At 40.6% G+C, this 14,284-nt stretch overlaps 2 protein-coding genes across 5 annotated transcripts in view; both read right to left on the bottom strand.

Moving 5' to 3' along the window:
- Positions 1-14,284, bottom strand: part of SH3BP5 (SH3 domain binding protein 5) — a 75,639-nt gene that overhangs the window by 36,584 nt on the left and 24,771 nt on the right. For 2 of the 3 annotated variants that reach the window (XM_027814776.2, XM_055708315.1), the window contains exon 3: positions 4,704-4,832. The exons of the other annotated variant lie outside the window; for it this stretch is intronic. In XM_027814776.2, coding sequence (XP_027670577.1) covers positions 4,704-4,832 — 129 coding nt within the window. The remainder of the gene's footprint in view (positions 1-4,703; positions 4,833-14,284) is intronic. 3 annotated transcript variants of the gene reach the window in all.
- METTL6 (methyltransferase 6, methylcytidine) overlaps positions 4,758-14,284 on the bottom strand; it is a 53,307-nt gene continuing 43,780 nt past the window's right edge. The window contains exon 7 of one of the 2 annotated variants that reach the window (XM_055708324.1): positions 4,758-4,832. The gene's annotated coding sequence lies outside the window, so the exon portion shown is untranslated. The remainder of the gene's footprint in view (positions 4,833-14,284) is intronic. The other variant, XR_008731930.1, reaches the window with a different exon arrangement.

Below are 14,284 nucleotides of genomic sequence, written 5' to 3' on the forward strand. Positions count from 1 at the left end.
TGAACACTTGCTACAGATGGGTCCCTTAGTGAGAGAGACATATAGATATGACCTAGCATAGAACTTTCATCTATTTTTGCCTGAAGCAAGTTTTCTGACACACTTCTGTAAAAGCTAAAAAGGGGGTGTGTGTGTGTATCACAAAGCAAAACCATGGCTCTCCAAAATAAGCTCAGGATTAAAGTGGAGCAAAGCACCTGCACATACTCCCAGTCTGAGCCAGTACTGGGGAACAAAATTAACTCCCCACTCGGGGGTGGGTGGGTGTAAAAAACACCAACAAAAACCAAACAAAAAACCATGCGGTAATAGGAACTAAAGCTTAATTAAAAACAAAACTCCCAAGGCTTTTTTTCAGGTTAAGGTCACTAAAAATGCATGGATTGTTTTATTTTGGGGGATGGGAACACATTTTTATCAGATTTTTTTCTTCCAGCAAAAGCAAAGCAGAAAGGCAAGTCCTCTGTTGAGTTTGTCCCTGGGTTCACAAGCGATGACACAGGGATAAGAGTTTAAATGGCACCTCCTCCCAAAGACCCCAAAGTGCTTTTACTTCCCTTAACGAACTCAGCTTCACAGCAGCTTGACAGCTCCAATTTACGTGGGAACTAAGAGAGACACAAAGTAATTTATCCATGTGGTGCAGCAGCAGAAAAGCAGCTCCTAACAGCCCATTGATTTATGTAGTAGACCACACTTGCTTTTGCACAGCATGCTGTCCCAGAGCATGGTGTCAGCAAGGAGGCAACATGCTTCTCAATCTCTAGCACCTGCTCAGACACTGTTGCAGACACTATTGCATAGGTTCTTCCCAGCCCTGAAAAATATGAAGTCAACAGTGGCTTAAGACACTTACCTCAGAGGCTCAAGACCTACACTGTTGTTTACACTATTGTTTCCTGGCAACTTCACCCTTCTTCCCCATTATGTTGACTAGTCAGCTAGGGAAGCAGATTACTAGAAAAAAAAAACCTCCAAAACACCACACACCAAACAGACATTTCCCATGATTGATTGATCTTTCCAACACTTAGAACCTGGACCACCTTCTGGATTATAGGAATTTAATATTGCTGCAACGTGGTCACTGCTTGTGTACATACAGAATCCTCTATTATAGGCCAAGGTTCTTCCATTGAACACGTGCATTATGGTGTAAGTTAAAGAACATGAAAAGACAATATGCCAAATGCAAAAGAAGTTCTTGTAGCAGAAACACATTAAAATTTGATTAACCAAATTTGGATCAAAATGCTCCAAAACAGTAAGATGGGCCCACAATCAACACAAAAGGCCCACTGGTATACCAAGTCAGGAATCACAACTAAGTTGTCTTGGCAGAAGTTGCATGAAATCTACAGGGGCAAGAATATTAGCCAGCTCTCACTTCAGTCTCGGTGCCAACAGGCAGCATCCTGACTCCTTATGCCACCACTTCAGAAGGCAAAGCATTCAAATCCTAATGCTGAGGGACCCTTGTTCTGTTAAAGCAAAGTTTAACCCTCAGATAGGCCAATCTGAACCTCTCTTGGCACACATTACACAAACAAGGTGCTACAGGACTTTTGCATGGGAGAAATAATTTAATTCAGTATCTTCTATCAACACTGATTGCACAAGATGGGGGTAAGGGTGAGTAGGCAAAACGCCTCAAGATCCTAAAGCTTCCTCATGGAAGTACTTGAGCTGGGGACCTGTTTTTTGCTGATCCTGCATCAGTGCCCTCCTACCTTGTTAATGGGTTTTATCTTAATAGAAGAAACAAGTATTTCCAGAAGAGAATCATGCTGGTGCCAAGTCAAAGCAAGCTCCTACAGCTTGCATCAGACAACTCAACCTACAACTGACATTTTAGATGCAAGTAACTCTGGACAACTACTGCATTTCTGTGAAACTAGATGTCATTAATTATGCAGTTCTTTGTTCCCAGAAGACTTCAATCTATAGGTCATATTTTTACTTCCCTTTACTGAGAGCAACAAATAAGAATTTACACTTCCTTTCTCTTACAAGTACAGTCATGCATTTTTCCCTTATTGTTTAACTAAAGCTGTTTCAACCACCAAGAACCTTGTGCCTATGTTTTCAGAGGCAGCCTAACAGCTCTAAAATAACTGGTAAGGCAGAAGCAAGACAATCTTCACAGGCTAGATGTTATTATAAATTTGAGTGGAAAAATATCAAGCTGTTCCCATGATTTCTCTACAATTTTACAAATCAAGTAAGAAAAAAAGATGCAGACTGGCATCTAAACGTACTAATATTCTGGTACATTCCTCCAGTTTCTTATTTCCCTACCCATCCACCCCTTCTCCCCACTTGAATATAGCAAATTGCTCCCAGTTAAACAGAACTTCTCCAGACTAAATTTAGACTAGAAAAACTCTTTAGGCAGATGCTTTACTTGATGATTGGCACCAAGTCTTTCCAGTCTCCTGGTTTCCAGATAGATTCACTGTCCTTCAACACTAATATTCCTCTCGGTCCTCACATTTTCTATTTCAAGATTTGATTAGACAAAACCAAAGGGAAACAAGAGACCATCTTCCAGCTCTGTCTGCTAAGCAGATACAAAGAGAGAGAGTACTGTTCCATGACTGGCTCTATAACACAAAATGGGAAAAAAGTCACAGGAACAGTTAGAAGGGGAATCCCTGTTTTAAAGAAAAAAAAAAAAAACACAAACGCTATCAAGGAATCAAAAGAAATTTAAGTGTGTAGCAAATTAGCAGATCTGAGATAAATAGCATTTAAACCTAGCCATTGACAGTGGATTGGGAAGAAAAATATGATTCTGTCTAACAAGCCCGATACCAGAGTAGCAATTCTACAAATCTAAGGACCTTCAGTGGTTTGGGTTTCTTAGTGGTCTTGCAAAGCACCTTTGAACGAGGATGACTGAATGGATTTCAGGGATAGCAAAGACATCACAATTAAAAAAAATCCATTTTCAGGACATAGTCTGCTGCTAACTTCAGGACAGAGGGTAAAGTTCACTGCTCTCAGTGCCTGATATTAGTCAGGCATCTGACTTTTTTTGTACTGCAAAGTATGCATTTCTACCACTGACTCTTCCAAGTATAACTCTTGAAGTCCTATGCATACTATGCCTCACATAGCTATTTAAAGTAATAGAAATATAAGATCATACTAGAGGCAGGGTTTCAGAGATTATTTTTTTCAATTGCACACACTAACAAACAGAATATAAACATTTCCTCGACCTTATTTTGTAACTAACTGCCCCTCCCTCTCTAGCTCATCACTGGCTTATCTCCAGCACACACCATAGGCCCATGAACAGGGTTTGCTTTCAAAGCAGTTACAGATGAGTAGTAAATAATTGTGCCTACTGTTCTTTGAAACAGAGTTTACCTATTCGTCACGCTGCTTCTAGTCTGAAGGACTAAGCCTAATAACGCCTACACATCATCCCCATGACCTGAGACAACAGCTCCAAAACAATGCCATGCAATTTAAAGGATCAACATGGTCACATACTATCTTGCACACCGTATCCTATCAACCCTATTCCTGCTTCATCAGCTTTTAGAGCCATGAAGCTTGTGTCTCCTTTTCCTATGGCTTTTTCTGAGGATGCATCCTCTTTTCTCCCCTTCTCTTATGCTGCAAGTTTACTTTCTGCCTTCTGGCACAAATCTACACTACTTTTCTCATCCCTCATCCTCCACCTATTTTTACAAACAAAATCCTACTGTAATTTTCATGTGTTACACACATGTTACCCCATCTTCACTCTACCCTTAAACACTCACATCATGGCTACGCAGCCAACAGATGTCATGCACAGAAGCAGCAGCTCTAGGCAACTCTTCCTCTACTCCTGCCTCTCCCTGCCTCAAAAGAAAACTGATGTAGCACCCAGGAAGTGCCTCCCCCTTGGAGAAAACCAAAAAGCCTCAGACACCTCAAACTCCATTACAGACACCAAGCAGAAGCACTGACTAAGCCACCACACACTCCACTCTCAGCTACTTTTTCCTTAAAGTGAGAAGGTGCCTGACACCTCACAAGCTTTCTTGCTTTCCCTGTAGCCAGTAGGACCACACCCTTACTTCCACACCTCATCCTTCCCTGCCTCAGCCACACAGGTCTATCAATAATCAAGTAGTTGGGGCAAGGGAGGTCAGATCCTGATGACAGCACAGAAAGCAAAGCTCAGTTTCTCCCCAAACCAACACATTTTAGAGACACATTTAGCACATTCCTGCTTCAGCACAACCTAATCAGCACCAAACCCTGCAGGTCTGCCCAAGTCTGCCCCACTCCAGCCTCTTTCCAAGCATCTTACAGTTGCAACCATTTGGCTGCTGTACATTTTTGCTTTAAGAAGAAAAAGCAGATACACAAAGTCTACTTTGTATTTTCAAATAGTTACAACTACTGATAGGAAAGACCAGGGCTCTGAAAGGCCATTGATAATGAGAAGAGAACAGAACTAGTCTTTTGCTATTTATCATTTATGTCTGGTGTAGCTGTTCCTGGACTGAAGAACATGTGCAGCTGTGGCTGTGAAGAAACACATTTTTGCCATTGATTCACATGGCTGACATGCAGCTCAAGACATTGACCAGTGTTGGCTAAGTACGTATGCTTAAGATGTTATTAATAGCAGGAAAGCAACACAATCAGTATGTGCTCTCCAACTACCAGCACAAGCTTGTGAGACAGAAAGTTCTCACCTGCCTGGCCACCCTCCGCGCTTCCCAGTAAGGTTTAGAGTCTTCTACAGCTTTTCCAATCTTCTTTACCAGTTCATCCAGTTTTACCGTTGCTTCAACCAGCACAGAGCGGAACTTCTGGCGTGCATCCTTCCAAATGTTGCAGAAAGGAAAGAAAGGACAAAGACAGATTAGAGCTTTAAAAATTATTTCTGTTTGTTCCTACCTTCAGGTTGCTCTTTAGAGTCACACATGAGCCGACACATTCAAAACAGCTACTGGCATTTGGACTAAGTTGGAATTCTTCAGCAAGAGGTAGTAACAGGAACCCAGAACCACATCCAAAAGCTAGCATCCTGGAAATCAAATCTTTGTCTTTCAGAGACAGCTTTTATACAAAGCCTGCAATAGCCTGTGCTACATGTCACCTCTGACAGGGTTTCTAAGAGAGCAGTAACTTGTAAATTTCTCACACAGTGAGGAGGTGAACAGCAGTGTAACTAGTTCTGAGAGGGAGTTCAATGGCAGAGACAACATTAGAATGAGGCTAGCAGGCAGGCCAAATCCCCCCAGCAGGCTGTCAAATCAGCTGGAGTCAGCATCTCCTAAATCTTAGCATGTCACACCCCTAGTACTGTTCCCCCCAGAAACGCCATTTCACAATGCAAACAGGGATAGACAGGATCTGCTTTATGCAGGAAGAACTGGACACTTCCCACATGGTGTATTTTCAACTCGGCTCCTCTTTCCTTTTATAAACACACCCTACTTACTTCAATAGCTGCAAAAAGCTTCCAGGTCCTTGTGCCAAGACTTCCTGCCATAAAAGCACTTCTCTTCAGCTATGGTTTTTATCAATGCAAGGGATAAGGACACCTACTTTCCATTTGATTATTACTATTTACTACGTTTAAGTAAATTCCAGCTACTTCCAAACTGTCGGTGAGTTGTCCTCTTTACATGATTAGCTGAAGCAATTAAAATATTTTCTCTGCTCCACTGGAATTTCCACACCTTCAAGCAAAGTGATTCTGATTTTGATCTCAGTATCCAACACAGACTCTAAATCAATGGAATTATTGCAGAGAGATGAAAATTCAGGCTGGGACCTGGCCCAGGATTTAAGGAGAACGAAGACAAGGGCCATGTGCATTCTTGACAAGCCTTGTAATTCTAATTAGAGAGCAGCATTTATGAAGACTGCTGGAGTGACATGTTGATTATCAGGAAGCAGCTGGCTTGAAGAAGTGCTGTAATTCAGGAGGGTTTTCTCATTATTGTTAAGGATTTCTAGAATGCATCACTATTTATTCATTGGAAGAATTAAAATATATTGGAACCTACCACTATGCTCTCAGAAGTGGAAAAAAAGCTACAATAATAGATTAGTTCTCACAGAAAAAGCAACATACTTCAGTAAAAGCGTCTTTGCTTCCTTCTTAGTGTTATCTAAAACCTTAACCAGCATCAGCAATGTTTTGGTCCAATGCAAATAGCTTTAGATTCTTAAGGTACTCTGGTTTATTCTAAGGAAGCAGTCAAATGGGTAACAAGGTCAAAAATGGAGAATTAAATGCACATTAACCTATTATTTTATTAACTCAAATCCAGTCAATAATCTCCTTTCTTAGTGAAAGCCTGAAATGTATCATTCAAACAATATGTATCAAGTCAATGATCTTCTTAGTGAGAAGAGTTTATATATTTCCAGTTGAAGTACTGGATAACATATGATTCACTGCTCAAAATGAGTTTCACTAGTAAATGAAATAAGTTACACAAACAACTGCAAGCATGGTGACTATATTGAAAGAAAAACATTAAGTACTGAAGTATATTTAACAAACAAAAAAATAACTCCTACAACTACAGGACAAAATAAAAAATTCAATTCTAAATGAGTAAGTCTGAACATATGTTTTTCACTTCCTTTGTGAAAGCTATTATGAGCATAGTAGTTATGGAAAGCAAATAGTTAAAGAAAAATATAAAGGTATATTAAGTAAAAAAAGCCGTATGCAGTGATTTATCAAAAAATTCAGTTCCCATGTTTGTAAGTTAAGCACTGAAACCACCACCACCAAGCCTCTGTTTAGAGACCTACTCCAAATGTATTCATGCAATAATGATGTATGCTTGTATCCAACAGGAAAAAGAGAACTAGTCTCCACCTAGAGTTTAAAATAAAAAACCCAAACACACAACCAAAAAACACCAAGGACCAAGCAGTGAAAATAACAGCAACTTCTTTACCCATTGATCTCCCACTAACTCAGACAAATTACTGAACTGTGACTAATCCTGTAACTAGCACCCGAGGCACAGGTCTCACAAATGCTTAAGCACATGTTTGTCCATGAGGACAGTCACGCTTCACACAGTAGCTAGTTACACAGAATAGGGAGCGCTTCAGCTGAAGAATATACTGGTGTGAACTTCAGTTTATCATTTTCCCCAAAAGATACCTGCTTTCTATTCTGAGGCTTTATTTGGGTCTGACCATCCCCATTTTTTCCAGTGACAACCAGGAACAAAACCGAAAACACCCCAGAACTTTATACCCATGTCATTATATACCCATCTATTACATGACTTATTTTAAATTACATTTATTCTTAGGCTCCTGACTGTCAGGAACACAAGCCTGCAGGCTCCATCACCTTCTGCGTGACAGAATAAGCAGATGCTTGTACTTGCTAGGGTCAGTCCCCGTACCAAAGGTTTCCACCCATGCCCTTCAGACACAGTAACAAGATGCTGAGGTCTCTGAGAAGGTGTAATGTGTAATGCCAAACCCATGCCCTCTCCTGTATATATCTGCACCATGTGTGCTCCTGCAGCAATCCGGTGCATTTATACCACCCAGTCTCCTCAATCCAAGCTAATTCAACTCTCGGTCTAGGTGACTGCAGCTCCTACCCAGGTGCTGTGGCAACATCTCCCATGAGCAGGGACACAGCTCCCTCCTGCAAACACGGAGACATACTCAGTGCATCAGCTCAATGTGTTGGCCCTACTATGCGCTGGCTGAGCATCTGTGAAAGTCATCACCCTTGGGACAGTGCAAAATTCCCCTGGCAAGTGCTCCTGGGGAAATTTAAATACAAAATACAGGTGCAGCAGCTGTTTTTACTCTTCATGTGTAACTGGGGAAGTCAGAAGCACCAAGGCAATTGCACCAGGAGCACTGGGCTTGGTGCACTGGCTACTTCCCTGATATGAAATGTGCATGTGTGGTTCACAGGAAGGATTGGCCTGTGGTCAAGGCAATTACTTGGGAATCAATTTTATTCCCTGCTCTATGTCCAGCTTCCTGTGTTACTGTTACTGAGACACTTCAACCCACATGTGAGATGGTTCAAAGCTATAAACCCTTCTAATGGTTTTTGCTGTAAGAAGGCTCACACCAGAAACTTAATAGGCTCAGGAACAGCACAACCGTGTAGTTCATCCATGGTCCCCAGCATGAGGGAAGCCTTACATCTGCGTTAGGAAGACAACCACACCACCTTCAACTTACTTATCAAATCCTCTGGTGTAATGTGCCTCCCTACAAGCGTTACTATTTAACTGCCAAACTCTTGCTTCATTCAGGCCTTCACCTAGCACACGAGGTTAACAGAGAAAGGAAAAGACAAGAATTCCTGCAACTTGCTACCATGAGCAAAACTGAGACAGTGCAGTATATGCCATGCAACTTCTCTAGCAATCCTCAATTCCTAGTTTCTGTATTTCAGTTCCTTGAAAGATGATGCTTTCCCAGCAGAAATTCTAGTTATTGATAAAAGCAAATATGCAGCCTTAGGTACAAACCCTGTGAACCACACTCACCATTTCTGGTTTTTTGTTTTGTTTTGTTTTAAAAAGTTTTTCTCATCACTGCACTGAATACATACACAAGACCAGATAAACTGTAACAGAAGCAATGCAACTGACAAAAGACATCTCACACACCCAGATATTTCAAAAGCACATTTTCCCCTGTATTCACTCAAACTTCTGAAATAATTTTTAAGAACACCTTGTTACTGGTTTTGCAGACAGAAAAGTGATATTGAAAGCTGACTGGTTAACATTTCCAACATTCTCTCCCTCCTGTTTGCTCAAACAAGACAATGATAAGCCTTTTCAAAGCTGTACAAAAGTTGCTTAAGGCACTTGCCCTCAATGCATGTCACAAGGTGCAAAAAAATAGTAGTCAAAACATTCTCCCTTAAGTTAGTCTTCATAACTAGACTCCCACTACCTAGGTGGTTTGTCAGACACATGCTCTAGCAGGCACGGTGCTTAGTGCACCACAGGAACAGCTGCAGTTTACTTTTCAACATCTTGTTCTAGGCTACAAGAGATCAACTTTCTTCCTGGAAGTCCTTGCCACTTTTCTCCCAAATGATAGCACACAAGCACAGTTCTAGGGAGCATGCCAGACTTCTACCCCATACATGCTTTTGCTGCAACAGTTCATTATTAAAAGCAGACTCTCTCCAGTAACTTGCTGTTGGGTAGCTATCTGCTAGTGCACCAAAAGAGGGACCACACTTAATGACAGGCCATCCATTTGCGCTTCAGAGATCCACCCTCAAATGTGGAAATAAACTAAAACACTATTTTACCCTTACACTGCACCTGTTCGAGAACAAAGCATGCTTGTTTTCCTTTCTCACGAGTGATGGTGATGAGCTGTTATTAGATGCCAGATGACAGGCAAATAACTATTTCTGCCCATCAAATGAAGCATGTATTTTCAAACAATTTTCTTTTTAAAATGAATTTAACACATCAACTGGGTATGAAACATCTGAGTATCAAGCACATCTAAATTTCGTTTACAAAGGTTGTCCTCCGACAACCCGTTAAACCAGCCTGGGAGGGGCATAGGAAATGAAATTGCTAACTGAGGGACAGGCTTCATCTGTTTCCAAGAGGCAGGCAGAATCAGTACCTGCCTTCCTTTGCTACAGAGACCTACCAGCTGCAAAAGCTCATTTCCAAGTTAAAATAGCATCAGTATCAACAACGTCCAAGTGTGACAGCAGGTAGGCTTCCCAGTTACATACATGCCAGACAGATGCACATGCTCAGAAATCTACTTCAGAGCATCAAACAGGTTAACGGTATTTTTAACATCTATTTCGTGCCTGAGCAATTCAAGTAAACCAGACTGACAACCAAACCTTCAAAACAAAGTGGAAAGAAGGAGTTAAGTAACCTCTCAATTTTTAAACATGGGGGAGTTATGTGGGGTTTTTTCCCCACACAGCTACTAATTTGGCATCCAAGAACAATAAAAATTGGTATCTGGAAGTTGCTTTAACCTCCTGCTTGCAGACAGTCACAGACTGAGACTAAAAATACACTGGTATTTTTAGTTCTATTAGAAGAGGGGAGAGGAAAGCAGACAGGGGATGCACTAGGTACTCCTTCCAAAGGAAGATTTCTCTGCCTAACCCTTCCTCCCTCCCTCAGGCTAGAAACCCATTGCTGCTTCAAGAACAGAAATCAAGTAAAGCCCTTTGATTCACTCAAGCAACAAAATCCTTCCAGAACCACAGCAGAGGAAGGAGCCTTTCTACTCATCCATGGATGGAAGCAAATAACAAGCAATCCACAATGCAGGAGCCATTTCCTACGGAAATAAGTAGATTATAAAGAGACATGGAAAGATTTGTCCTGCTAGTCCTGGACAAATCCATCCTGCATGTAGATCGCACTCCAAAAACCATCTGGAACACCAGCCAGTGAGCTGCTTCTCCATTATCTGTGTACTCTTTTACGGGCATTGGAAAATGCTCCACAGGGATGCTGATAAGGCAGTGGAGGTTTCTACAGATAGATGTTTCCCCAGGCCAAGCAGGTGTGCTCAGAATGAGATTCCTGCCACTAACAGGCCATTTTTCTATAACTTGAAAGATAGAGGATTTTTTTTTTAAGTCTATTTAAAATTCTTTGCATGAGAAGTTCAAAAGCTTGAGCTTTACCCCAAACCCAAGTATTTTAGTGAGGAAGTAAGAAGAGCAACTCTAAATAAAACAGTCCTTCCCCTTCTGAGAGGGGTTCAAATGCTGACAAGGCTCACACGTGAAAGAGCACCACAGCTGATACAACCAAAACCAACCCAGGGTGACCTTTAGGATAAAGCCAGGACTAATAGTAACACAGAGACTTGCAGATGATGACTAGAGGATATAGGCAAACATACAAGAAGGATCCTAACCAGGTCCTACTTAAAACAAGCATGGCTGAAAGCAGCACTGTTCAGCTCTAGTTTTCATATGCAGTCATCTCCCCTTACAAACACTGGCAAGCTCATAGCTCCAGCAACACAAAAACTCTAACAAAAAACACATTCGAGATAGCTGGGATTCCAGTGGTAATTTTAACGGTATGTGCTGTGTTTCTCCTCCCTGCAATGTTGCCAGAGGGTCCCTGGGTAAATTTGTTACATCTGAACTGTACTTTCCAGAACCAGCCAAAGACGTGCATGAGTTAGCTGGACAGGCAAGTCATGCACATTTGTTAAGTACGTTTGCAACTCACATGAGTTCAGATGGAGGTGCATTTCCAATAAACAGGAAAAAAGCTCAGATAGCAAGGCGCCACTCTAACTTGCATTTGGCCAAAACATACTTGTACCTCCACTGCAAGATGTTTCCCCCACCTCCTCACAGACACTTCACAAACATAAACAGGGACATTAGCGAAGCCAAGTGTTAAATCCCTCAGAGGACCCTTATCATCCTTTTGCTGTGTCAGTAATGTTCAGTGTTGCACTTAGTATGAGCAGCATTATGGATTTTAAATCAAGCCTAATCAAAGATTCATTAACAGGCAATACATTAACGCAACACATAACTACCAGCCACTCAGTGCCCTTTAGCAGCTCCACAACTCCTGAACAGGCTGTGAGCGTCATCAGGTCAGGATATTTCTCCAGGGTTTAACAGGATAGGTCAACAGAGAAAAAAAAATGAGTAATTATATCAAGTAAAATAATAGATGCAGCCAACTTCAACGTATCTGTTCAAGTCATGCCATGCATGTAAATCCACCCCTCCCACAGGTGGCTTGGGTGCAGAACTTATTTTAAAAGATAGAAAGCAGCAGGTTGCTCAACTTAAAACAGATCATACAGTAGTTCAGGTGCAGAGCATCTTTAAAAAAAAAATGGCAGGCTGATCAACTTAAAACCAGAATTCTACATTTTATCACCTCTGTGAGCAGCAAATGCCAACTCTACATCGTTCAAACACAGACTGTGTCTGTGGCTGCACCAAGAAAAATCCTAGAAGCCTCTACTGATTTCAGCCCCGTAACATTTTCATTGGGTAAAGCTGCATTTTTACTGCCATTTTGCAGATGTAGACCTGAGGCAAGAACAAAAGCATGGAAGCATTTAATCATGACAGTCTTTTTTTCCAGTTAATGGGAACTGGAGACAGACAGCAGTCCCATTTAGAGTGACTCGTGCAAAGCTACAGGAAGTCCAGAACTGACTTGCAGTACTTAGATGCCACAAGGTTACTCTTCCTGCTAATCAGAGAGTACATCAAGTCACAAAAACATGGGTGACTTTTTCTGAACTTCCTTCAAAGAAGTATACCTTCTACTCAAATGCTCCCATTGCTTTTCCAGATTATTCTGGGCAAAAATTCAACAGCGGGAACGTATGGACCACAAAGTAATGCTACAGGAAGCTGGCAATCAGCATCTTGCACTGTAAATAGCCTAATGAAACTCTGTGCTCCCATTGAAGTCAACTATGATCAGATATTGAAAAGACAAAGAAAATAATAATAGAAGAACAGGATAAATGTAACTCCATTGTTTGGTTAAAAAAACCAAACACATCTTTCACCTTATGAAATACCTTGCAATAGCAGCAAGACCACCAATTAGGAAGGAAAACAAAGCAGATAGTAACAGCCAAAATAGCAAATCTTCACAGGCAAACTCAACATGGCTTTCCCAGAAGCCCACATTTTCAGCAGCATTCAAGGATTTTGGACATCTGAAGTGGAATTATACCAGTTCTAAACTCCCTCTTCCAAACTCTGGATTTATCCTCTAAGGCTGCTTGGCAAAGCTTTCTTTCCTTGTCCAGAGTACAAACGCAGGGATTTTCTTCTAACCACAAGTGTTGGTTTGGTGTTTCTTTAGTATCTTTCCTCCAGAAAGGTCTTTAGTCCATTTAAAATGCATTTATCAACATATATATAAATTAAGCCTTGCTTACATAGAATCACAGAATTATTTAGGTTGGAAAAGACCTTTAAGATCAAGTCCAACCGTTAACCTCATCCAACTGCATTTGTCCTCAAAATTTAAGCAGATCAAAAGTAACGAAAATCTTTCCAGACTAAAAATTATGCAGCGGCATGATACCACAAACTGGTTTCAATTCAGTAGGATTTTTGGATGAAAAGCAAAGAGGAAACATTCATGAAAGCCTACTGTTGATTACATTTCAACTTAATTCCATCAAAGACTGCTTACAGTAAGTACTACAGACAGATCTGCAGTAAACATTTAATGACATAGAGGTAGAAAGAATCATATAATCATTCCCTGCACTATCTGACACCTAGTATTTCTTATACTAAGTAAGCAACAATGTAAGATCAAGCTAATGTGGAAACACTGCTCTTATTTACAATGATATATCCAGGAGCCTTTCAGCCTTTAGAGCTCAGCATGTGTCACACATTCAGTAGCTACAAATCTCCAGGCTCTACAAACACTTGAACACATGAATAATTTTAATCAAGCAGTAAAATCCCATCTTAAGTCATTGGGACTTATTTCATGAGTATGCATTTGCATTATTATTACTATTCTGTTTCATAATACGTCCTCAGTGCAAGGTTATGACAAGATTAATGAAATCCAGGCACCTATCCATAGCTACATCTTTCAATTTCAGTATCTCAGCATGAAATAAGGAGACTGAAAACATACATAATTATTTTTTTTCCAATGTATGTATATAGTCCTGAAGTCCATTTAATTGGTATTGTTGCAGACTAGCATACTGACTTTTAAAGTTCACTCATAAAATTGAAACCAAGCTAGTGACACTGAACAGTTTTCACAGCTGAAATATAATTTAATTTCACATAACAAATTGCTCTCCATTCCACTAAGTTTATTTGCCAATAAATTCATGATCTACATGCCACAAAGCACAGAAAATACAAACAAGTAAGACACGAAAATAGCCACATGACAAGGCTGCTTTGTTTCCAAAGAAGCTCATAACCCTGTATTCTGTTTGGTACACGCAGTTGGATAGTGTATTTTTAAATACTACCAGTAACCATCCCATGCTCCAGGTACCCATCTCATCAAAACCCACATACAGGGCAGGGGGAATCAACACAGACTTTGACATTTTGAAGATGCAGACAGAAATCTATAGATATACCTTTAGAGTGAGTTCAGCACTGCAATCTCAGCATGTTTTGATACAGTATCCAAAATACTGTAATGTTATCAAAATTATTAGGATGTAAAGTAGCATTTTATACCAGTTTTACTTTAGCAGTATATTCATCTTACACTTCCACTGGCTTTATCATCTTTGTTTGGCAGTTAACAAAATAAAA

This window comes from Falco cherrug, chromosome 4 (genome assembly GCF_023634085.1).
Source record: "Falco cherrug isolate bFalChe1 chromosome 4, bFalChe1.pri, whole genome shotgun sequence".
In the NCBI taxonomy this organism is placed as follows: Eukaryota; Metazoa; Chordata; class Aves; order Falconiformes; family Falconidae; genus Falco; species Falco cherrug.